At 40.3% G+C, this 26,137-nt stretch overlaps 1 protein-coding gene across 1 annotated transcript in view; it reads left to right on the forward strand.

Annotated features, from left to right (window-relative positions):
• Window positions 1-26,137, forward strand: part of KCNK10 (potassium two pore domain channel subfamily K member 10) — a gene marked incomplete at both ends in the record, with an annotated part of 62,737 nt that overhangs the window by 28,546 nt on the left and 8,054 nt on the right. The window contains 2 exons of the mRNA XM_082058358.1: window positions 4,328-4,445; window positions 7,630-7,790. Of these exons, the coding sequence (XP_081914484.1) occupies window positions 4,328-4,445; window positions 7,630-7,790 (279 nt within the window). The remainder of the gene's footprint in view (window positions 1-4,327; window positions 4,446-7,629; window positions 7,791-26,137) is intronic.

Here is a 26,137-nt window from a genome sequence, read left to right on the forward strand (position 1 = left end):
GATGACAAGAATTTTCTTTTCTTATCAAATTCCTATCCTTGGTTACACATGGGGTGCATCCTTAGAGTAGCTCAGCATTCAAGAAGGGTATTATGCTTGTCCTTGGAAAAGATTTGTCTTCTTAATGCTTGGCATCTTACTGGAGAAATTAAAGAAACATGAACAAGTGAACTAGATAAAGCCTTTCTTAACAGAGAAATGAGAAAAGGTCTGATTCCTGTCTCCTCATCAGCTGCACTAGCTCCAAGCCATCTTGCTGCATGTGGGCATGACTCTAGATTTTTCTTGATGTAATTGTCTTAATTAGTGAACAAGGTACCTAATACAGTAGTGAAGGCTGGCATGTACTCACTCGTGTGCCCAGGAGGGTCAGATATGTGAGCATCGGGGCACGGTGAGGATGACCTGCACACCAGGGGACAGGGAGGTGTCAGCTGCAGACCCCACCACCGCCAGCCAGGGAGCATGACTGGCTGGGGCAGCTGGGGCCATCCCCCAGCCCAGACTGTCAGGTACCTCCCTGGGGACAGGGACAGGCTGAGGCTGGGTCAGGACATCAGCCCATAGGTAGAGCCTGTGTCTGATCAGGGCTGGGCTGGGGGAGCTGGAGCCCAGCACTCCTATGGTGTCGCTCGGGTAGGGACTGTGATGGTGAAACCCCACTAGTTTCTCTTTGGTATAAGGAAAATATCCTTGATTTTATCCATAGAGAAGAGATACTATTTTGATCTTCTGTTGTGGGGAAGAACTCTTGACACCTGATGAGACAAGTTAGTGTTCATTATACCCTTCTTCAGACTCTGAATCCTATACATTGACAACCACACAGCCCAGGGTTGGTCCATGCCTCATGGCCTTTAAATATTTCTGCCTGCATATCGACAGGTGGAGCTGGTAAATCCTATTCCAGATGGGGATGGAGTCTGGATCACACTTCCTTTGGGAATATAGGACTCAGTCATCCCAGTATCTCCTCATATGCTGGGCTTACTTTCTGTGGAGTTTGCCTTCAGTGCCATGCAGATTCACCAGAGCAGGTCCTCTTGGTTACAGAGGGACTCTGTGATCCTGCCTTAGCAGCTGGGTTGGACTAGGTGATCTCCAGCTCCCTTCCAACCCTAATCATTCTGCAATTCTTTGACTGTAGTGTACCGATACCAGAGGGGCTGAGGAAAGCAAACTGAAATTTGTGATCAGAAATCCAGTGTGTTGTTGCTGGTGGTGGCTGTTGTTTGTTTGTTTGTTTTTAAATTAAGTACTTAGGTTTACTTTGGTAGTTTTGTCATTTCCCTCACTCCCATCTGCATGCTGGCTTTAGGTCCACTACTTGAACAGAAAGAAAGACCATTTCAGCCCTTTGAGATATGCGAAGTTATTACATTCCTTGTGTATCTGGCATCCAAAATATAAATTACCACAGATTCATAATTGTTCATTAAAGAAGAATGCTTTTTAAATAAAAAAAAAATTAAAAAGTTGTTCACTGTGTAAGTAACTCCTCTTGAAAAGAAGGGATAAGGAAAGGAGTAAAACTGAAACAGCTATGGATACTTTGGTGACCTGTTACTTTTGATGATACTTCAACTGTGAAAATACCTGAAACTACTAGTTTAAAATGTAATAAATGTGAAGGGTTTGCCAACACAGCAGTTAGCACTCTGGAAATTAGTTCTTTCCCAACTCCAAGATAACCTGAATAAGCAGCTCTTCAGGTCATGCTGCAAAGCCTATCTGAAGTTTCAGATGGGAAGAAGTAAAATTTCATGATCTGTGTGAACTAGGAGAGTCTTGCCATTGATAGTGTCATTCTTTGAGTTTTGTGTCAGTTTTCATCTAGCAGGATACATCTGGGGCGATGGTGGTAAGGCATCCTTTACACAATTCCGTATTTAAGTGCTGCTAACTACAGGGCTGCTCTCCTCACACTGCTCCCTTTCTGTCCTCTGTCACTGTATGCAAAATGCTATGTATTAAGTTATAGCATTGGGATAGTTGGATATTTATATATGAATGATGTCCGTCAGGCTTTAAAGAAAAAATTAATTTGTTCTGGATATGAAGGGAACCTGAGAATCCCAAAGCTACCTAAGGCAATGGGACGATCCTTCACTTCAGGGGTTAGTGCTTGGCCCTAACAGGCTTGCTAAACTGTGGAAACTCAAATGTGATTAAAGTGTTGTAATTAGCTCGCTGACATTCACACACTCATGGGGAAGGCAAGCAGCATTCCTTGGCAGAAGTACCATGCTGGGGTAGCTGACAGTGTGTCATGGCCTATTTAAACAAGCAACCTGTCCGTTTTACTGATTTATGCTTCTCTGGATAAACAAAAAAAAATGATCTCTGCTTTCACACCACCTGTAATATGCCAACAACTAGTACAGAAGGCCTTTCAAAGGGCTTGGTCCTCAACACTTCTCTCTATATCCCTGTTTCTGCAGTGATCGATGGGTGCTGAGGAACCCTGGCTTTCTGCCCACACCAGTCCGGTCTGGAGTTTGCTCATGTTGTAATTTCACGATCAACTGAGCCTGGCATGTAGCAGCGCTGCCATTAAAAAAGGCTGTAGCGTACCAATTTCCTCATATACACCCGGCCTCTGTTCTTGCCACTGTGCCTCTTCTCCTCACTCCTTTCCCTTTTTGTGGGGCAATGTGATGAATAACTAATAACTGCGGAGCAGATTAGCAGAAACTAGCCCAAGGGAAAAAAGTGGTAGAGGAACATTTGTGCTGATGAAGTCAATTGGAAATACAGGCAAAAATAAGGGAGGAAAAGTGCAAGATGGAAGGGGAAGAAAATAAAAAATGTGATAAATGAGCCATCAGAGGGAAGAGGTGAATGAGGAGAAAAGTGTATCATGAAAGCCAGGGATGGAAGAGGTGTTAAATTAATGAATTTAAAAGTCAATGCTAAAAGCACAAGAAAATATGAGGTTAGAGAGATGATCAGGAGAGAAATCATATGCAGGAACAGATTAGGAGCTGGGCAATGGTAAAATAGGATGATTAACCTTGCTTTGTACATGAACTGTATAGGAAAAGATGAAGTTAAAAGTCACAGAGAAACAATTCATGGTTCATAAGAGTCAGAAGGAAAAGACAAGTGGTTAAAAAAATTGAAAAAGTCTAAATGAACTTAGATTGATAGGTGGGAATTCTGTGTTGAATAAGTCTGAGAAAGATAGGATGTAAAAGGCAGCACTTCGCCTCTCGTGTTGAACCTGGCAATAAGTTAACTGAAATAAACAAGCCTAAAGGCTGGTGGCAATATTTAGGAGGAGAAGCAAATGTCAGAGTGAGAGAGAAGGAGAAGACCTGGCAACAGCATGAATAGCATGGTAACAGCAACAAGAAGTGAGGTGGGAAAAGAATGGGAGAAAAGCAAAGAGGTGGAAATGGTGAAAGACAGAGAGAAGCTTGGTTCCTTTGCAGTGGGATGTGCCAGATGCTGATAAGAGATTTATTTCTGAGCTTCGGAGGCTAATGTGTTTAGCTCTATCTTCCTTTGGACTGTGAGGCTGCAATGAAAGGCAAACGCATGTCCCCATGATGCAATATGGTGCATTTTTAGAAATTCCCAAGAAAACTTGCAGCTGACCGGTATGTGTGCCTGGTTTGGTCCAATGCCGTGTGAGACATAAGACGGTGACCTGGAAGCAGTACAGCTACCTCAGGTTCTCTTCTGGATTTAGTTCATTCAAGCACTAGCTATAAGTCTCTGTACCATGGTACGTTTGTGGACAAGTGACCATGTCCAGTGTGGGAACTGGGAAGTCCTAGCTGATCACAAAGCTGTTTGATGGTGTTTCCATAGCTATCCCATTTGTTAATTTCAAATGGGATATATAGATATATCTTTTTTTTTCTTTAGTTAGCATAAAATATAAATAACTTCATCAATTATTAATTGTCTGGGAATTAAAATCCTTGGCTGACTAGCTTCAGTTGGCTTCACAAACATTATTTGTATTTACCACCCTTCTTGCTGCTTCTAACATCAGCTGTACCCATTGGGGAATTTTTCCTTTGGCAGTTATTGCTGCAAGAATGATATTAATGGATCTCTGTGGTGTCAGTCCTCTACTTCGCAATTCCTTTGTATCTTTCATCATTTGTCTATGTGTTGTATCTTTCTTCCACCTTAATAGCTATTTAGTTCAGTCATATATTGAGCTCTTGTGTACGGAGGATGCTACTATCATTTCAGCAGGTATTAAAAAGTTTAAATCTGAGTTCTCTGGAAATTTGCCTTTGGAGCCTATGCTGACTTGTGTAGGATATGGTAAGGTGTGCATAAGGCTGATTTGTTGTCTCTTTCTTTGCAGCATGCTATTGATGCTGATAATGCAGGAGTCAGTCCCATAGGAAATTCTTCTAGCAACAGCAGTCATTGGGACCTCGGAAGTGCCTTTTTCTTTGCTGGAACAGTCATCACAACAATAGGTATGTGTATTGTTTATCTTTTAAAATACATAGTCATATTGAGACCAGGGTTACAAAATAAATTTGAGGAGGGTAGATCACAAAGAAATAAAGTGGCTGAACTGTATTTCTCTCAGTTCTCAGAAGTCATGCCTCTGGTATGTCTCAAGGGCATTGATCCTCTGGGTAAATATCAGAAGCTGTTTACGTAATCAGGGTAGAATAGCAATGCTGAACTGAAAACAAGTAGCACTGATGTGGCTAAAGGCTTTATAACCCTGTTCTTGATGTAGATACAGTTGGTCCTAATTTTCAGTAAAAAAAAAAACAAGCAGCAGTACCAATGAAACAGCTGTTCCCCAGTCATTGGGAATTTGGATTTAAATATTATATTTACCCATAAGGGTGACTTCCTAAGTGCATCAGTTACTTTTGGGTTATGCTCTTAAGTCTAATATAAGTAATTCTTCTCATACGCTACTGCTTGTAACTGGGAATATTTTCACGTAAATATTCTTCCTTGAAAAATTCTTCCTTGTTTTCATACGAATATTTGGAAAGAATTCCACAATTTTTTTTTCTATTCTAGAACTTATGGCCTTTAAATATTTACACATTTCTCTGTATTAGATGAAGGGTATACTGAATGGCTCAATTTATTTTTCTTGAATCACTAATTTTAGTAATTCCATTATTCAGGCCCTTATCATCTGTCCCCCCTATACATCATGTCCAATGTACTTAGTCTCTTGATCTCTGAATTCTCTCCTTAGATATGCTGAGGTTTTTATCCTTTTCTCTGTGAGCCAATTCTTCTCTTGAAGTTTTTCCAGGCAGCTGGGATTTCAAAACATGGTCTCAGGGGTAAAAAATTATAAACTGATAACATTGATGATAAAGTTAATCTGCTGATAATTATACAGTGGTTTGATAATTATAAGCTGGATTTCAGTGCTGCCATGTTTAGCGGTCAAGAGATCTGATTATTTGGAAATCACTGGCAAATTGTTGCTTTTTATTTGCATTGCCTTTGAGTATTATTCTCATTTAAATATGGGATAAATTGCTTTTTTGTATTACAATTGTGATGCAGACACTGGTGACTATATAAACAAATAATCTCACAGTCACATAACTCCTTCATTAAAGTGTGAGAATCTGACAATTCTGCAACTTCTTTATGCAGGTAATACAACAACAACAACAAAATCCTGCGGCAGTTACAAGACTTGCTGTGGTGATCATTTCAAACAGTGGAGTCTGTGCCTTTGGCTCTGCCTTTTCTGTGTGTGGGCGAAGGAGAGATTGTATAGAGCGTACTCCCCTCTGTTTTCCTCCATATATATTATCATCTACTTTCAATGGTAGCATAAAACCAGGGGGTGGAGAAAAAGAGATCATTTCTAAATCAAATGTAAGAAAACCCTCCCTTAATATTTGTTTACTCAGTAAACCCAAGTTACAAGCTTTTAAATTACTCATTAAAATAAATGCCACTATGTAGGCATAGTTTATGTAGGCATATTCATTGGCATCTGCTACTTAAATAACTTATTGAAAAGAACTTGGATTTCTGCCCATATTTGCTTTAAATTCTCCATGAATTAGATTTTCATACACTGCATAAAGTCTTCGTATTGTGTATGGGCATGAAAAAGATTTTATTTTATCCACCAGAGCTCTGTTAGGGCTACACAGACACTCCGCAGATTGCCTAGTCAACCTCAGTCCACTGGCCTGTGGAGCTTGAATTTACTTGGACTTTGAGGAGAAATCTGGGATCATGGATGCAACCATGAAAAGGACTGTGGGCTGGGAGGGAGACAGGATTGTGAAATTATTTATAGTCAAAATACAAATCTCTATAACATTTCAGCAAAGATACCTTAACTGAAATGAAAAGGGGTAAATATTACTACCACAATTCTTGTTTCTTCTTTTTAACATTAACATTTTAACAGCATTACCATGGCTGCCAGTCATAGTGCTCTGCATACATTCCTACAGTTAAATTCACATGGGTGGTGCAGGGAAGGGAAGAGGTATCTGAACAAACAGGGGTGACTACATGTAGATTACTGCATAGGACAGGTGGAGAGCTGTCCTGTGCAGTCATCAGTATGTTAGGCTTTTAAGAATACCCCAGAGGAGTGCTCCAAACAAGATTCCTGCTACTTTGCAAGGTGCAAAGGCCCCATTGCTCATGCATCTCCCTCTCCCTAGATTGCCTGATCTGCTGCTTATTTGCTCTCTAGCTATAGAAACATCACGATAAAGAGGACTACAGTATTTTTAAATAGTTAACAGAAATCTACTGTCCATGATAGACCTCTGAGTCCATCTTTTATATGCCCTGAGCTGATAATTAGGCCTTTTCTGCCAGTATCGGGTATTCCCGATATTTTATATGGAGTTACAAGGCTGGGAATTGACACCAAACATGGCCAGGCATGCTTGGGACAAAATAAGAGTTTTCTGTCAGAATGTGCAGTTGGTCAGATGTCTTGGTCAGAATCTGTGATCAGTTTGACAGCCCCAAGTTACCCTAACAGAGGGTGGAAGACAGGCATCTATGTGCCTTTATTACAGGATCAGCAATGCCTTTAAATATAAATGGAGTAGGATCGTCAGAGAGAAGACTTAAAAACTTAATTTCTAAAAGATATTGAAAACACTTACGAAATACAAATGTTAGGCTCTTTTTTTGCCAAATTGAAGGAGGAACTGAATAAATAGTTCAAGGCCAGATTCACAGAATGTGGGTACAGTTTGGTGTTCACAGTGTGACTAGTCAGTGTGATGAGAGGCTGAGGAAATTAGGAGCTACCCACTGAAAATGAGCCTTGTCAGGTGAACCATGCTCCCATCAGGAGGTCACTGGCACAGCCCAAGAAGAGCAGCAGCGTGCAGGCACCAGGCCAGCACAGGGGGATTTTTGTGCCGTGATAAATCAAGCCAGGTTAATTAATCAAACAACAACTTTAGTTAGGACCTGAATCTATAAAAAATATGGGTAACTGAGGCTGCAAGAAGAACCAAATTGCAGGGACTAGCTTGCCCAGGAAGTGACATCATGCCATGGAAAGTCTGGAAATAGGAATTACATGTGGAAAAAAGATATGCCTGCAGGAACACCAGTACTTCTAAACCCATTAGTTTTTCTAAAAAGTCCTGTATAGGTTCTGACAATGTTTTTTCTCCTCAGGGTATGGGAACATAGCCCCAAGCACTGTCGGAGGCAAGGTTTTCTGCATCTTGTATGCCATCTTCGGGATTCCACTGTTTGGCTTCTTGCTGGCTGGGGTTGGAGACCAACTTGGAACAATCTTTGGGAAGGGTATCGCAAGGGTGGAAAAAGTTTTCAGAGTAAGCTCACTGTCAATTTTCTGCTTGTGTTGTATAACTTGCTTTTAATGCTGTTGCTGTTGTCTGCAGTCCTTTTTACATGTTCGGCACCGTGGAATACTGACATGCCTAGTTGAGATGATGCTTAGTCTTCTTAGGGGCCTCTAGTCAATGAAGTGAAATAGGCTTCTCTAGATGGTAATTGCAGGGATTATAGATCAAGCTCTGAATTTCCTTCTTGAGGCTATATCTCTGGAGAATGTATATCCTAAGCTGGGTTGCTTACAAAGACTGGTCGCAAAACAGCCTTCAGGTTGCTTTGGACATATATGTCCATTCACTGAAAACAGAGAGAAGATAGTAGAACTGGAGGAAAAGGTATCCAGAGTAGGTCCTGATTGTGTTACTAATAAAGTGTAAAAGACTTGGAAAGAGGTGTTACTGGAGTGAATGTGAACTTGGGAAGAGAGATGGCTGGGTGATTTACCTTCACTGTGACAGGACTGATGTGTTCAAGTAGACCTACAGCTGCAAAAACTCGCATAAGGCCATGTTGAGGTTTTGATTGCGGGGTGACAATAAAATCGTGGCAGATGTATTATTAACCTCCTCTCCCCCACCTCTTCCCTACCAGCCCCTCCCTCTCCCCCCTTCCCACTAAGGACAGGGGATTGGGAGGGAAAGAAGGACAGAGAGAAGAGAGTTGGAAAAATTAACAATGTTTTACTAATGCTACTAATAAGAATAGAGAAAATAATACAAAATATACAAAACCAATCTTGAAAGTCTCAGCAACTGCAGAGCCGGCACCCGAAGTCCTGGACTGGACTCTCCAGCCAGCCGGAGCTGCATTCAGTCTGTCACTAGGCCTCAGTTTGCAGGGATGACTAGCAAGATCCTCTCCTAATGTCGGTCATAAAGAAAAAGGGATGAGATCCTCATGATCTCCCACTTTTATATGAAGTATTCATGTGAATGGGATGTTATACTCTGTTCGTCAGTTTCTTGGTCACCTGTTTCTCGTTGCCCCTCTTGTGAAATGTCCATCCATGCTTATCAATAACTTCGCATTCCATTGCTATGTTTACCAAAACATGTATCTGGTTTTCCAGGAAAATGCAGCTAATATGAAGGCTTTAGCTGACAGGCAAATTCACTAAAAGAGAAACTTGTTTTTAACAAAACCAGGACAGGCCACTTACTGGAATCATTTTCATGGTATTTACCTGCCCTACCTACCATGTGTACCTCCTGCACTAGATTTTTGTAGAGGTGTCCCCATGTGTCATTTCACCTCATGTTGCCAGTACTCTCCATTTTTGAGCCTGTAAGCAATTCTTCACAAGCAGTGCCAGAGACCTGGCAAATGCTGTTTTGCTAATATGCCAATGGTTCACTTCAGGGATTCTCTTTGAAGCAGAACTTCCAGAAGTGACCTGTGTGAGGTTCTCCCAGAGGTGGCATAACTGGGGATAAGTCTTTCTAGGGATGGAATGGATGAGAAGCTGTCCAAGCTGGTTAGTCTAATAGGCATCTGTTTCTAAAACATTCGCACAGATGAGAGCAAATTACTTGTAACTGTTTTCTGAAAATAAGTGAGTATTAGACTGGAATATAAGCAATTTCTCTTTGATTCACAGAATCACAGAATGTTAGGGATTGGAAGGGACCTTAAAAGATAATCTAGTCCAATCCCCCTGCTGGAGCAGGAACACCTAGGTGAGGTCGCACAGGAACATGTCCAGGCGGATTTTGAATGTCTCCAGAGAAGGAGACTCCACAACCCTCCTGGGCAGCCTGTTCCAGTGTTCTGATACCCTCACTGTGAAGAAGTTTCTTCTCATGTTTAAGTGGAACCTCTTGTGTTCCAGTTTGCACACTTTACCCCTTGTCCTACCATTGATTGTCACTGAGAAGAGCCTGGCTCCATCCTCGTGACACTCACCCTTTACATATTTATAAACATTAATGAGGTCACCCCTCAGTCTTCTCCAAGATAAAGAGACCCAGCTCCCTCAGCCTTTCCTCATAAGGGAGATGCTCCATTCCCTTGATCATCTTTGTTGCCTTGTGCTGGACTCTCTCCAGCAGTTCTCTGTGCTTCTGGAACTGAGCGGCCCAGAACTGGACACAATGTTCCAGATGCGGTCTCACCAGGGCAGAGTAGATGGGAGGAGAACCTCTCTCAACCTAAATTACTGTGAAGTGTCCCAGACCAGCCATAGGGAGTATCTCAGGCTTAACCTATCAATATGATAGTTTATGTATAAAATAAAACATGTTCTACTGGAAATATTTTAAGGTTCTTAAATGAATGCTCATACTGTTTCATACAGATTTATAGCCCTTTGGCACGTAATGGGAGTTCTTTTGGTGTTTAAAGGATTCCTTCCTTTTCTTGAATTAATGCAGTTGCTTGTTGTTTGTAACAATCTAAATTGTTTCTTTTCCCTCTTGGCCTTTTATCAGCTTCCAAAGCAATTTAGAGATCTGTGGTCCTCTTGTTTGGCCAAGATATAGGTTTATTCCTTTTATTTTGATTCTCATAAATCCATTGTGTAAATTTTTTTTGTGATTTGGTTGATGAGGTTATACATAATTTCCTTCAATGTTCCTAGTAATGAGGTTCAGCTATTTGAAATATTAATGATATAGTTTACAGTTTACATGCATTGTAGTAGCTAGTCTTAGTATCAGTGGTTTCACTTTATATGATTATTTACATAATATTTGACATATTATAAGTGATCATTAATACATTATACATGATATATACTTTCTCATGCAGAATTTAATAATAATTTTAATAACTACATAAATAGCTATCACATTGTGTTTACATTGTTAGACTCCATAAATGTTTGGACTTAATCAGAGAATCCAAAAATCAAGTAATAATTTTTGATTTAATCTTAAGCAGTAAACAAAATTTAGTTCAATGTGTAACTCTTGTTTCTTACTTTGTAACTGTCTCCATAATAAACTCAAATTCAGTATGTTTGTGGGTGTAAGCAACCTGCTACAACCTTTATACAGAGGACATAAAAATTAGAATAGTTAGGAGGAAAATAAAAGGAACAAATGTAGGCTAAAAAGACACTGACAGAGGTAATAAAATACAAGGTGGTGTGGTATGCCTTACAAATCTTGTGGAGTTAGCTAAGGGGTCATTGAGTGTGTATCAATCATTTGGTGATATAACAAATTGAATTTCCAGAAAGCTTTTGACAGGTTTTGTCATCAAAGACTATAAGGAAATTAAACTCTGATGAGGTAAGAGAGAAGGTGTCACGCATTAATATGTGCTTAAAGGGTGAATGGAGATTAGGAATAGATGATAGCATTATCAGTGTGATTCTACTCAAGTCCTTCTGGGGTCTTTCTGTTTTGATAGGGATGGCCTACAATGGTTCCGACAAGATGAGTATGTAGGTGACAGAGCAAATTACATCCGTAGATGTTTCAAGATAGCAAAAATGGAAGCTGCAAAAGGGTGATAAGATGATAAATGAAATCCAATGTTGGCAATGCAAAATAATGCATATTTCTTGAGTTTGAGGAAAGAAATCCTATTATATTCATACAGGCATGGTATCAAATTTCACTGCTCACAAAGGGACCTGGGATTATTATGGATGGTTCTCTCAAAATAACACTGCAAAACTTAGCAGCAGTTACAAAAGGAAGAAAGAGTGTCAGCAAAGGGGTTGAAAACCAAAAGATCATTTTACCATCACACAATTCCGTTGTGCATTTGCACCATGAATATCGCATGCAATTCTTGTTATCCCATTTTGAGCAGCAATTAACAGAAATTAAAGTCAGTGCTAGGTCTGCCCCCACGGGCCTTGTAGCTGAGTCTCTAAGACGGCATTCACTAGCTACCTGTATTATTTGCCTTCTAGTGGGTCCTCAAGTGCAATTTGGGACAGTCCAGCTTGTACCGTTGGGGAAGGGAATGGGAAGAAACTTTGCATGAGTCTGCGACGTAGTATATCAAGTTTCCATATGCATATGCCTCAACACTCTGCTTCTGCCTGTCTCCAGTTGCCTCTGTTTATCCTGTTCACTCTTAGGAATGTTACATGGCTGGTGTCAGAACAGCAGAAAGTTCCTGAAATCCTTGCAACTTTTTCACCATCTGTACAGGTGGGTGGGATTTGAAGGCAACTGGATCTTGCATTGTGGTTAGGATCATTTTTGGAGCTAGGTAAGAGGCAGTCTGCATACACTGGCAGCCAGGAAGGGAGGAAGGAGTCTCTGTTGGCACAGCGGTCTTTTCACCCAACTCATGTCCTTAACTCATGTCTCATGCTCCACTCAGCAGCGTAACTAAGCATGAGCCCACACCAGGCAAGGGACAGCTTGCCCCTGGCATCCTCCAGCATAGCTGGGAAGATGAAAGGAGGGTTCTTCCCAGAGGAGTTGTGCTAGTGCACTTCTGCTGCCTCTGACATGACCTGTGTGGAGCCCCACCGAACCTGCATTAATTAGCAGCACAAATTAGAACCTGAGAATGCCTCCTTTATCTATTGCAGTGATCAGCCCACGCACTCTGTGGCAATTTTAAGAACAGTCTGAATTCTGTAAAGGGGGAAAGAGATCTGTTCGTATCAAATACACACTACCCACTGTATTGACAAAATATTTCAGCAGAAGAGCTGGACACATACTACTGCTCATCTTGTAATCCAAAGTGCTGCCCCTATTTCTGTGTGTAGATAAGCAGGGAAACAGCTATTCATTTGTGACTAAGTAGGACTGGAAGTATTTAATTGCAACATAAGGCTTTGTAAAAACACCAGCTTTTCATGTATTGTATTAGGAAAGGGAGTCACTGGTAGAGTGATGCTGCCTGGGATATGAGGAGGTATCCCAAACACCATGCATTGGCTATTGTGCCATTTGTCCTACTGGAGTAATTTTGTGTAGTACAAGTAAGTGAACATCAACCAGGTCAGAGATGTAAACCAAAGCATCCCCCACACAAGCCCTACCTACTCAGCTACTGATGATTCCTGTATGTGCCATCTTCAGTAATCTGGGCAGAACCTGACTACTAGTCTGTTCTCACATCCATACAAGTGTGATTCCCCAGAAAATGGATATATACAGGGTCACCAGATTCACTATACGCACTGGTCACAGGCATTCAGTATCTGAGTTCAGTAATGGATCAGTTATCCAAGCCCATCTTAGAAAACCATGTATGCACTCTAAATCTAATTTAAAAGTTGATAATTCTTACAAATTATTTTCACCTGGCAAAGCTTTCCAGACACTACAGAAATGAAATATGCATTCCAAGGTGACTTAAAACCATAAAAGTAGAATTGTTATCTCACACATGAAAGGGATCCTATGAACAACTTGAGACTGTTTCTATAATAAACAGCAAAACAAGCTCCATTCTTTTGGCTTGCTCTGTATGCACAGAGACTGCGAACATCTAAAGACAGAAAGGAAAGCACTCCATAGGCAGAATGCAGAGTTACAGAATGCAGGATCTGTCATTAGCGTGAATTAAGTATAAGCTAGATTCAGATAGTCTTTATTCGAACTTCGTAATGAGTGTTTACATTCTCACTGGAAGTTGATGGCATAAGCATGATCTGACAGCTTTTTCCTCATCTTGCAGTTCAGAACAGACGCAGGCATTCAGCTTTCGCACAACATGCTTCTGAGGGCACTCCAGGATTTTCTGGCTTCTAAGGTGAAGCCACTGTGAGCAGTTCCTGGACTTGGTTACTGGTTCCACTCCTCTGGCTTACAGTGTGATGCTGAGGTCAGGTCTGGCAACACAGCTGGTAGGGTGTGCATTGCAATACGGGGATGTGAGCAAGCAGGCAGAGACATGGCCGGTGGCATGGCTGTGCCCCTGGAGCTCAGCTCTCAAGAATTGACACTGCTTAGTGCAGAAATGCAATACCTCTGTAAACAACTCCACTGAACGAGGGAATTGTCAGAACAGACATCTGCTACCTGTCTTTCATGTTTTCAGCTTAGAGAACCTGTTTGGCCGTTGATCTCGTGAGAAATTCTTTGCTTTAGATCCGAGAGACATGTAAGTGTTATGAAAGTGACATACACCTTTTTTTCTTTTTTTCTGAAAGAAAGCAGTAGGCATTATCTTACCTTTGATACAGTCCTAGGAAAAGTTGTTCTTAATTGGAGGCTGGCGCAGGGGCAGGAGTAAGAGAAGTCCCACTTAGCTGGTGGAAAGCTTTATTTTAGCAGCTGCCAAAGCTCTACCTTTCCTAAACTTAGTTTTGTGTCTTTATGAATACATCTGATCTACCCTAGCTACTCTTTCTCTTAAAGATTCAACTTATTTTTAGAGATTTTTGTCTTCTCTGGTCTCTTTTGTTACTATACAAATGACAGGAATTGTCTTTACAGATTCCTTATCTGAAAACGAGTGGAAAGCAGATCCTGGGAAAGAAACTTCGTATGAGAGAGTAGTGGTGCAGAGGAGGAATACTTAAAAATACAGTCTTTTTTCTTTGTTTCCCCTCTGCCTATCCATTTTCTCTGATATCTGTCCCCCTGCTCTCTCTCCTCCTCTTCTTTCCCTTGGCGCACATCAAACCTGTGGTATTATACCTGATACCAGTGCAGGATTGGTGAGTGAGTTCTCAACAAAAGTTTTCCGTTCAAAGTTGTTCGAAGGTTCCTTGAAGTACCACCTTGACCTCTGCTGCCCTAGGGCAATGCTATACCCAGGGACCCCATCTGCTTCCTGCCAGGCAGCCCCTACCCTGCACATTCTCCTCCAGCCCCGCCTCAGCATTGCATCTTCTAATTTTTGGCAGCTGAATCAAACTTTCAGGTGAGACCATTTCCAGAGCCAGTCACTCAAATCTAGTTCACTGCTGGATTTGCACTCTTGCTACTGAATTCAAAATTTGGCACACAGTTAATAGGAAAATATGTTATAACCTAGGTGATACGTTAGCTATTTGTAGTTCTGAATATATGATGTGACACCTGCATTTCTGAGCAGATTCAATTAATGGAAGACTGATGGAAAAGCTTCCTCTCTACTTCCTGTTAGCTAATGAAAATACATCAAAAATCAACACAATCTCTTTTATTTTGTTTTATTACATTTCATTACTAGCCAACATCAGTGTATTATTACACCAGCTGCTAAAAACCCACTCAAGATGTTAATACTCTGTCTTTTATTTTTTTAATATAATACCATTCATTATGCTTTTCTGTAAGGAAAAAAGCCACTTTAAAAAAATCACTCAAGAACTTCCACAAGGGAACAGTTCAGCACAATGATCAATCTGCCATCTGCTGGAATCCTGTCTCTGGACAGAGTTGTCAGGATGGTGCATGAAATTCAACCTAGTGGTGCACATACACGGTATTATTCCAAAATGACAGAAGATTTATGAGCTGAATTTTCAGTGTTCAGAGCTTGGCCAAACAATTTCCTGGGTCATTTCCACCAAAAAAGAAGTCTGAGAAATATGAAAAATCAGTCAGCAGAAAGGAATCCTACGTTTCCTTTATACAGTAAGGATTTCTATTTGTTGCAATGAAGACCATTACATTCTGTTATTGGTTATTAGCACTTTGATTCCATAGAACAGGGATTTTGATTCCCGGGAACAGGAGCTCAGTGCACAAAGACTGTGGAAACACTAATTTGTAAGCAGTGTTTTTAAATGGTCAGGAAAATGATGTGACAGTAGCAAATAGCAGGTTGATTTTGGAGCAGAAAGTTTTGAAGGGTAGAAGTCAGATGGAAATTAAAGTGAGGCTGAGAGGGTGAGAGAAGTAGTTAGGGATGATAAGTGAAGCTACCGTGAAGATATTGTGAGAAGAAAGGGCGAGTAGGAGCAAACAGCCATTCGCTACATGGCAGAAGAAATTTTCCTTCACAATTCCCTTAATTCACTTTCCCCAGCAAAAATAATGTTTCATATGTTTCATACTTGGTAAGTTACCTGCGAGAAAACTTTGAGGATGAAATGATGCAAACACTTTTGTCATACACAAGATCACTTTGTTACTGGAAGACCAAAGGTGATGTAGCCTTGAAGATAAACACTATGCAGACTAAAAAGTATGCTGACCTGAAACATTTTTCATTTGATTCCTGTGATTCTGTGCATCTCTCACTAGTTGGGAATTTGGTTCTTTGAAGCTTCTCCTGGTTTTTTGCAGCAGAATAACTTGCTCAGGAAAAAAATACTATGTGTAGTGAGAGCTTGTACAGATAGGAAGAGGTGTTTTAGAGCAATGATTTACAAACCCAGAGTAGTATCAGTAAGAAATGAATGTAAACAATCTCACCTTACTATCTGTTCTTTTGCCTATAATACCTTAAAGGTGCACCTGAGAATCACAGTTTCCTGAGCGAGATTTAAAAAGGGGTGCTTGTAGGTCAGCAGAGAATTGGTTTGCATATATAGATACTTGTGTGGTCTTTATTTCAACTAGGTCTGCACTTGAATGTACATTTCAGATCTCAGTATCATGAAATTTAGGAGTGATTTAAAACAAAACCTAGATCCAGATCTGAATTTTGCAGTTAACACTGAGTTTATGGATGCATGCATAGTCAAATACCAGCAGAAGAGATCTGCAGGCAATCTGTTATCCTTCATAATCCTCATAAAGCATATTTGGCTAAAAATGGACTTTACAACATAAGGAAAAAAAAAACAAAAATCTAGACACACTCCAGTATTTGCCAGCAATACATCCACAGTGCCTTATGTATGTAGCAAATATTTTAATTTCATTTTCAGTTCTTCTGTTTTAAATCTGAAGACATGCTTTTTGTAACTTAGCTGATGATAATCAGCTGGTAGCCTGGGCTGCAGTGATCATACAGTGGTGGAGTTCGCAGTCCTGAGGGATGTGGGTCAGTTAAATAGTAAAGTCAGGAGCCTGAATTTTAGGAAAGCCTACGATCAGCTGTTCAAGGAGTTGGTTAACAGGACCCCCTGGGAAACCGCCGTCAGGGGCAAGTGAGCAGAACAGAACTGACAGAACTTTAAAGGTGCTTTCCATAGAGCACAAGATCTCTCAATCACCAGGTGTAAGAAATCGGGAAAGGAAGGCAAGAGACTGGCACGTCTGTGTTGAGACCTGCTAGTCAAACTGAAGAGCCAGAAGAAAATGCACAGGTGGTGAAAGCTTTAGTAGTCCTCGTGCTCCAGTGCTCAGTAGAAGATACTGGCAAATGATAATCCTATGGGTGAACTAAACAACTACTGGTGCAGGCTGTTACTTCATTACATGCAGTGACTCTTCATCCACCAGAGCCAAATTTGTCTCTGGATTCTATTTTAGGTTCAACCACTGGCTTATGGTATGGCCTTGAATATGTTGGTTTTACCCTTAGGATCACTTTCCCCCTCCATTATATCTGAGATGCAGGAAAGTATCTTTCTGCTGCACAGTGCCGAGGTAGTAAGCCAGTGTTAAAAAATATATGACAAAATCTATGGATTCCAGCTTTTGGCATTTTCTTTCGAATAAGTGGGTATTTAATTCAGTTAGTGATGCTTACAGCTAATCTGCTTTAGAGAAATTAACTCACATGCAGCAAACATTTTGCTGATTTGTTCTTATTCACTGGTCTTTGTTATTGAGAACAAGTTTAGAGTCTAAAGCTACATGTGCTGTCTGTAGAGCATGTCTTTCTTTAATCCAGCAAGGAATAACCTCTTGCAAATTGGCATGTAATTTAGGGGTTAATATTAACCTGAACAGCTAAATTCAGATCTGGACATCTCTGAAAGGTCTTTTAAACAATTTATCAACAATGTCTGTTAGGCCTTCAAGGGCTTGCCAGAAGTATAGCGTCAGCCTGAGGCAACTTCAAAGAGAGGATCATGAAGGTCTTGAGGTGAGTCTGCCTCTAAAGAGAACTCCAGGAGGTGTTGAGCCTGGTAGCAGCTGAAAGGGCATTCCTGGGGTTGCTAGAAAGAGAAGGCAGCAGCTGTAAGAACGTAGAACATGGTGATGCCAGGAAGAGATAGTAATTGCTCCAATTTTAGAATCAAAGCAGTCTCACTAAAAAGATGATAGTATAAACAGAGGAGCAAACACTGTTTCAAAACTAGTCTTTAAAACTAGCTTAAATCTAGAGTATACTGTTATCTGGAAATCTGAAGTCAGCTTCAGTGCATGGAAACTGAAACCTAATGTGCATTGAAGCCCATCCCCCAAAGTAATTATCACTGTTATTCCTGTAGTACCTTTTCCTGTGAGTGTTAAGCTGTTGATGACAGGGTGTTTCAGATGGAATCTTGTACTGTTTTGCCTGCTTACGAGAGGCTTTTTAATATATTTTCATTATTTAAAATTATTAGAGGTTCAAACTTTCAGTAGTTCTTCTTACTGGATTCATACTCTTGTCACTGAACTGCAGTGCTCATAATATTTTACAGCTCTTAGAACATTGTACAAAATCTAGTACAGGAATCCATAGTTAATATAAATGCTTTATTTATCACTGTTCAGGTATCTGCCTGTATTACAGTAATTTGCAAAAGTTCATTTGGGAAACAATTTTCATTGCATCACTTTCTCATCGTGGATAGACTGCAGCTATTGTAGTATATGAAACCAAGATCCAGTGTTATGTTCAGGGTTTTTCTTCATCTACTTTAGCTTTTTTCTTTTTTTCTTTTTTTTAGCACCTGTTTGAATGTTTGCACAGAATTAGTTAATAAACCAAATACAGGTGTAGGAGGCAATTAGTGGCTAAAAAACTGGTTTAAGTGCAAGTTAAGAGAATATTTGGCAAATGACACTGAGTATATGAGTTTCCAAACCATTCTATGGATGAAGGATCAATCTGTGGGTGATGATTTATCATCCTTTAAGAAGAACATAAAAACAATAGAGTAATGATGAAGTAAGTTTTCAGGAAGGGATTTTTTTTCTACTCCCCCCCCCCCCCCTTTTAAATGTGCTCAGGGTGGTTTTTATGCACATCATGGATTTTTTCTGGAATATGATCTCTGTCCTTTTCCAGCTATTCTATTATTCCTTCTATCTGCTTATTTTCTGTTTTCTTTGGTGAAAAAAGATGAGCACTATTTCTTTCTCTATATCAAAGCCCAGTGTTTGCTGCCTCTCATTTAGTTTGAAACCAGATTAGTATGCAGAACGATCTGAATATAAACAGTGGCAAGGAGTTGCATTTTCGTGCAGAACTGAATCCCAGTCTTCTTATTAAAGAAGTTAAACAGCCCTTCTTTATGGTTTGAAATGTTCAGGAACCACTATTCTAAAGGGCAAAACTATACCTGTCTGCCTTGTGCTAAAATTAGTATTAGTGACATAACTTTTAATTGCAGTGAAGTACATTGGAAATAAACCCCATGAGTCTCCAGCAATTATATCCCATGAAACACAAGACAAACAGGAGCTGAAAGCATGACTAAGAGTTTGCTGAGCAGCTAGGGTTCCTTCAATACTCTGTGTGAAGCTTAAAAATAAGATACTTCAATGGAAGCTGCTGATTAATGCCAAAGTACATGTGAAATTTTCAACCATCAGCCTGGAAGTTAAGATCTTTCCGAAGCACTGATAGTGAATATCCTCCTTTAATTATTGCCTTAAGTTATGATGAATGGTGTCGCAGTTGAGATGGACAAACGACATGGACCAAGTTCTTCCAGCATGGAAGTAGTAGATGCCATTTATTGCTACAAGTGCATTTTTATACAGTTCTACCAATTCATGTGTCTCTTCACTATTGGTTACAAGTTACAGCAGTAACATCTCATTGGCTAATTTTGCTATCATCAGTGTTACTCTTCTACTCCCTTCTCTCTCACGGGTACATCCCTTCTCTCTCACGAGTACAACTTACGATCTCTGGATACTCCTTTACTCCCATCCTTCTCAAGGGTAAACCTTAATATCTTCAAGGCTGATCTCTGTTCCCATACTCTCTGTCAAGGATTCCACAGACCCACTGTAGTTTCCCACAGAATGGTGAAGTGCTGAAATACCAAATCCTGTGTGTCGCGTGTTGCCATAACTGAAAACCTGTTTTATATCCTAAAGAAAATCCTAAACTCAAGATTGTTTAGATTTGCAATATGGGGAGTAAAGGAAAAGCAAGACAGAAAAGCAGCTGCAACACAACATCACTCACCATACAGTGATTGTTGATCTTCCTTCTCTCTCAGCAAATAAACAAAGCCATTCTAGTTAGTGTTCTTCAGAGTATCCTCCAGGACTCCTGTGGGCAACCTTTGTGGAAGCATCAGAGACCGAGTGTGAGGGGAGGCAATGGATCTTGGAAAGCAATAGGTAGAAATTACTTCATGAGGGTATCTGTATGTGGTGCCTCATCCCAGGCATGATGACTGTGCTGCTTTCTTACTCAAGACATGCTGCTTCAAGGTTTGGTACAGGCTGAATGTAGTGCTCTGTTGCTTTATGCATTCAGCCTTCACCTTTCAGGACTGTCAAGCTATCATATGAACCACTAACGTTAACTTACATGTTCATATTTTTCCTCGGCACATACATGTGCCATTGGGGCAACACGGACTATTCTGAGCCATGGGACAAAGTATTTGATGCATCCTTCACCTTACACTGCCCTCTTTTTACCTTTGGACACAGAAGTTCTAAGCAGGCAGCAGTGGCAGCTCCTATATAGTGTTGGAGAAGTCTGAGAGGAGCAGGAGGAGAGTTATGTCGTGGAGGGAGGCTTCTAGGGCTGAGACATTTTCCACTATTTCTACATTTTTGCCTGGAGGAGCTGCTCTGTCTTCCATCTGTTACTTTCCTTGCACTTCTCTGGAATCTGTATCCCACCTAGAGTAAAACTCACTCCCTGTGGGCAAGTTATCTGAGAGAATACACTTGCATTACTTGGGTAGTCACAAATAGACTTTTTCTGTAGAAAGACTGCAATATTGCAATCTTTATACTGTTAATAGCCATGACGAATCTCACTATGAATACAAAATTTGCTTTGGAGGCTTCTGCAAGAATTTCTTGTAGAGAATGATGTATGTTATTGTACCTGAGAAGGGAAAAGAGAAGGCTGCTTGGCCAGTTATTCTAAACTAAGCAGACATAGAAAACTTCACGCCAGAAACAGATACAAGGAGTCTGGCCTGAAGATCTACTCCCGATTTCCAAAGGCCACTGTTAAACCTTTCAATATCTGGTCCAACAAAGTCTCCACTCTAATCTTACAAATGCTGATGTTGCATTCCTAATCACTAGGGAAACATTCTGCAAACTCAACAGTATGAAGGAATCTGGATGCTTTATTCCACTGGAGAGGAAGAAAACAAAACAACAAAATAATAGAACAAAAAATGAAAGTCCAAGCAGAGATTTTAAAAAAAAAGAATATTGAAGTTATCTGCCCTGCTAAGCGGAGGTGATTCTAACAAGAATTTCATTTTTCTTGCTGAGACTTTGAGTGTGGCCATGTCATGCAACAGATAACTAGATCTCTCATTGATCTAGCTACACTAATTGTCTTTCTCTTTCTCAGTGCATTCATTAATTAGATGCTGAGCATGTACTCATAAATCTAGTCTTGCTGATTTGTGGCACTTTGCACCATCATAACTGCATTTTATTTTTAACTGATGAACAAGATGAAAGCATTGACTCAACACTGATGAAAATCAGGCTTACCAGGAACGGCAGGGTAGAATCCATTCAGGTACAGGGAAGTGATGTGGAACATGTATTATTAACCCATTATTACACCCCCTGAAGAGGGGAATATAGGTGTGACTCAGAAGAGAACTGAAGGAAGGAAGTAGCAATACATTCCAAATTCAGCCTCTGAGAGCATCCTTTGAAATTGCTTAAGTCTGTACCATGAGCCTCTGTTGTGCTTTGTCTCATGTCTGAGAAAAGCACATATATACATGGATCCCACTCATTCCACATGTATTTTTTTCTTGGGCTGAATACAGCTCAGCCAGAACAGAGCTCTGTTCTGGGATCATTATTGTTGTTTTTGTTTCTTCAGTAGCATAATAAACAATGTGCAGTAATTAGTTGGTGCATATCAGAAAGCCCTGTGTGTGTTTTCTAGAGAGAGGAAGAAGATTGGAATGGGGTATATCAAGCCTAGAAAATTTCTGAGCCAGTGTTTCTGTATTTTCCTAACACAGTATCAGTACTCACATTATGACTGCGGCAAGATCCATGCCTTGAGGTTTATAAAAATAACATTAGAGAGGGCTGCTGCTCTGTGAGAAGCTTGCTGCATATTCCATCTGGGTCTAGACAAACACCCCGCAGAAATGTGCTTTTATAGGGAAAAACAGCAATGTAAAAAAAAATTATTCTTTACTCTGACCTGTGCCTTGCATGTATTCAGGACTGTCTCTCCCAAGCTTAGTAACAAATGTGAGAACTTACAGCTTTTTATATATCTGACTCCCCTATGGTACTTACTACAGTTAAGAAATAGGGGATGGTTTTTGCATCTTCTTATGCAGCAATAGCAGCTTTCTTTATAAAACATGAGAACTAAAATAGCACTGAGGCACCAAGAAAGCTGGTTAGAGTGGGGGAAGCCTGTCTCTAGTGGAATTGTTCAAATCATTTTTCTTAACCCATGGAGGTGTCTGAAATGTAGGTATTTTAAAATATGTTATTTAAAATTCTGCTGTTACGCTTCATGGATGTGGTGAGCAGGCCCTGGCTGGCAGCAAGCACCCACACAGCCACTTGCTCACTCCCCTGCCTGCAGCAGGATGGGGAGAAAATAGGAAAAACAAGAATGAGAAAACTCATGGGTCAAAATAAAGACAGCGAAATCACTTATCAGGTACTGTCACAGGCAAAACAAACTTAACTTGGGTATTTAATTTATTGCTAATTAGTATAAAATTTTAGTGACTGAGTTGGGTATTTGGAAATAAAAAACAAAGAAACAAAAATTCAAAATAGCTTTCCTCACCCTTTCCCAGATTCATTTCACCCCAGACATCTCTGCCCATGTTATTGCTGCGGGTCACACTTGGTCCTCCCAGTGTGGCAGGCAGCAGCACAGCGGTTGGGGTCAGGACGCAGTGGATTCTCTGTGCTGCTCCTTCCTCCTCAGCTCTTTTCCTCTGCCCCAGCACTGGTCCTGCATGGGCCACAGTCATTCAGGGAAGTACCTGCTCTGCCATCCATCACCTCCCATCCCCTGCCCTTGCTCTTCCCTGCTCTCTCCCCTCCTCCTCTGCCTGTCAAGCATTGCTGCACTTTCTTAAATACTTTCCCAGAGGTGTCGCTGTCTTGGCTGAGGGGCTTGGTATCCTGTGGTGGGTGTGTTGGAGCTGTCTGGTACCAGCTGCATACAGAGAACACAGAAGAACAAAAGATTCGTGTATTGTTCCTAGATGTTATCTCTAAGCCAGTGATATTCAAAATACATTTCATTTCAGTCTCATTGAGAATGTGAAGGAGCTAGGAGAAGTTAGAAAGAAATCCACAGTGACAGGCATAGGCAGCAGTGAGGCTGATGCCACCATATCACGGAGGAGCTCTGTCAACCCAGTGCTGGGCCAGTCTTTCCATACAGCCCATTGAGATGGGCATCGCTCTTTACTGAGGTGTGTGCCAGGCTCTGGACCAGGGCTGGATTGCATTTGACTGGTCTGAAAGGACAGCAGTGTGACCCTGTGTCTAACTGTGCTGTCTGCACTCGCCTAGCATAAATGTTTTGATTGAAGACATACCTAATGTTTGTGGCAGAGAAGAAAGTAGGACTGATATATCTGATACTCTGTTTTATGCTTTGAGTACAAAGACTAGCTTTCTACTTGTTGAAATATCTTGATCTGGAGAAAATGATGTAGAAGCTGTTTAATTAGTGCATGGGCAAAGACAATCTGTTCCAAGAATAGTTGGCAGCATCAGAGAAGTCATTAAGAGTAATTGAAGGAGACAAAAGAAATGTTAAAGAAATATGTTTTCTTTGGAGGAGTGCTCCAAAATACAGAGCCTTGTGAAGAGATGACAACAGCATGTTCCATGAAGACACACTATATGAGCACTAACAGTATGCCATTGGTCATCTAGCCAAAAAAGGTAAACAACTTGCTTGGAGTCTTGAGGATATTTGTCAGGAATTCAGAAAAGAAGACGTTTGGAAGACAAAGGAACCATCTGAGCTCACTGTGAAGCAGCAAATGTTCCAGTGGTATTTTTGGTTGAGTAGTACTGTATAGTGGGGGAGTTTCTGTGAAATGGGAGGTGACACTACAAAATATTGGAATAAACATATTTGAAATATGATGTTCATGGAAATATGTTCCATATATTTTTTTAGTCTACTCTGATGAATGCCTCTAGCATCTATTGATCCTATACCTAACGTCTCCTCCCTTTTTGAAGGAACATGTTTCATCCCTGTGGCCTCAGTGTGGGAACTTGGGAACTTTGGTCCTTTTGTTGTCATCAGTCAGGTCAGAAAAGTGGCAGAAGCCATGAAAGAATCCAGTTCATGAGCTTTGATCTGTAGGATGAGAGAGAGGGGAAAAAAACAATAAAAAAGATTTCTTTTAACTCCTGAAATTATTGTGTAAGATCAAAATTGATAAGACCACCATGTACATAATAGAAAAGAAAGGAGAAGCAAGGTTACAATTATTGATGGAAAAGATGCATAGGAACTGAATTCCACTGATAAAGATGTCTCAGTCAGAATGTTCTCACCCCTCTTGGCACTGGAGCAGACTGACATTAGGTTGTTTGAATTAATAAGAGCAAGATGGTGTCATATGCAATGACATTGCCTGTTTGGCACTTAACCACCTTGAAAGTAAAATCAGCTTCTTCATTAGTAAATGGAAAGTATAGAAGCAAAGAATCATGTAATAGTTTGGGTTGCAAGGGACCTCCAAAGATCACCTAGTCCAATCCCCTGCAATGAGCAGGGACATCTTTTACTAGATCAGGTTGCTCAGAGCCCCGTCCAGCCTGGACTTGAATGTCTCCAGGGATGGGGCATCTACCACCTCTCTGGGCAACCTGGGCCACTGTGTCACCACCCTCACTGTAAAAAAATTCTTCCTTATGTGTAATCTAAATCTACCCTCTTTTAGTTTTTTAGAAATTTTAGAAATTTCAAAAATTTATAAATGACCCTTCATAGGTTATTATAACATATGACAGAAGAATCTCCATTAATTTCTTCTAAGATTCCTCCTTCAGTCTTTTTCCAGATTAGCTCTAGGAGAATTTAAATTGAGGCCTCTCTCATTAGCAGACACTAATTTATTTTAATTTGATGAATGTCTCATGAATTATCTGCTTCATCAACCTGGAGAGAACTTGTTGGTAAAACAAAATTTAAAAAAAATAAAAATAAGTAGAAAACATTTCTTTCAAAAGTGTTTTCATTTTACTTAAAGTGCTGTGAGATGAACTACATTCTCTGGAGAAAGGCCTCTCTTACTATTTCATTTTGACACATATAGAAATTCTATATTTATGCCACAAAATGGGCTCACAGGATGTGTGAGCCTGGCTGGAGTTGCTCAGCTACTTGCCAGTGTACTGCTCCAGATTGCAAATACTATGTAAAAGGAAAGGTTGTATTAACCTTTTCAGATTTCTCAGCCTTTATTGTATTTTTATATCTCTACCATATATAGATATAATCTATATTTGTTATATTTCTTTTAATAATGACTTGGTACAGTGTACTATTGCAGTGGCTTAGTCTTGTCTTGATACAACAGTGGCAAAACTGGAATGTAAAAGTTGCATATCCTTATTTCTGAGAACCTGGGCAGCACAAAATTTTCTATGTAGGAAAACAGCAAGGCCAACTCCATCTGCAAAGAAAACATGCAAACCAGCCTTTTTGTAATGTGTGATTACTACAATGTACCTATTCCACGAATAACGATATTTATGCCTTAGTATTTTTTGGATCTGTAGCAGTTCTGCTCTACTATGTGAATATCTTCTGAATGCATGTCTAACTGTAAAAAGACCCCCTTTTCACATGTATCCTGAATGTGTTGTCCATTAAGTAATTCTGCTTCTGCGTCTTGCTTTTGTGCTCTTTTCAGTAGCTCTGAAAATGCTGTGCCTGATTCACCTTTGCTTTCTGACTTCATTTGTACCAGTGGAAGAATAAGGAAAAAAATAGACCCTCAGCTGTTCTGCTTTTGTGCAAGCAACTGAGGTACACAATAACCATGAGTCAGGCCTGTCTGCAGAGCCTCTCGTTAACATCATTTCCATTTTTACATAAAAAACCCAACAAACTGTGGCTGAATTTATCACTCATGAATAAGTGGATGTCCTGAACATTTGGTACTGATCTGTAGGCCATTCTTTGCACTCCTGTTTCTACCACGAGATATGACAATCCTGACACATATTGAAATGCATTT

Source organism: Streptopelia decaocto (assembly GCF_964273445.1).
Source record: "Streptopelia decaocto genome assembly, chromosome: 7".
NCBI lineage: Eukaryota > Metazoa > Chordata > Aves > Columbiformes > Columbidae > Streptopelia > Streptopelia decaocto.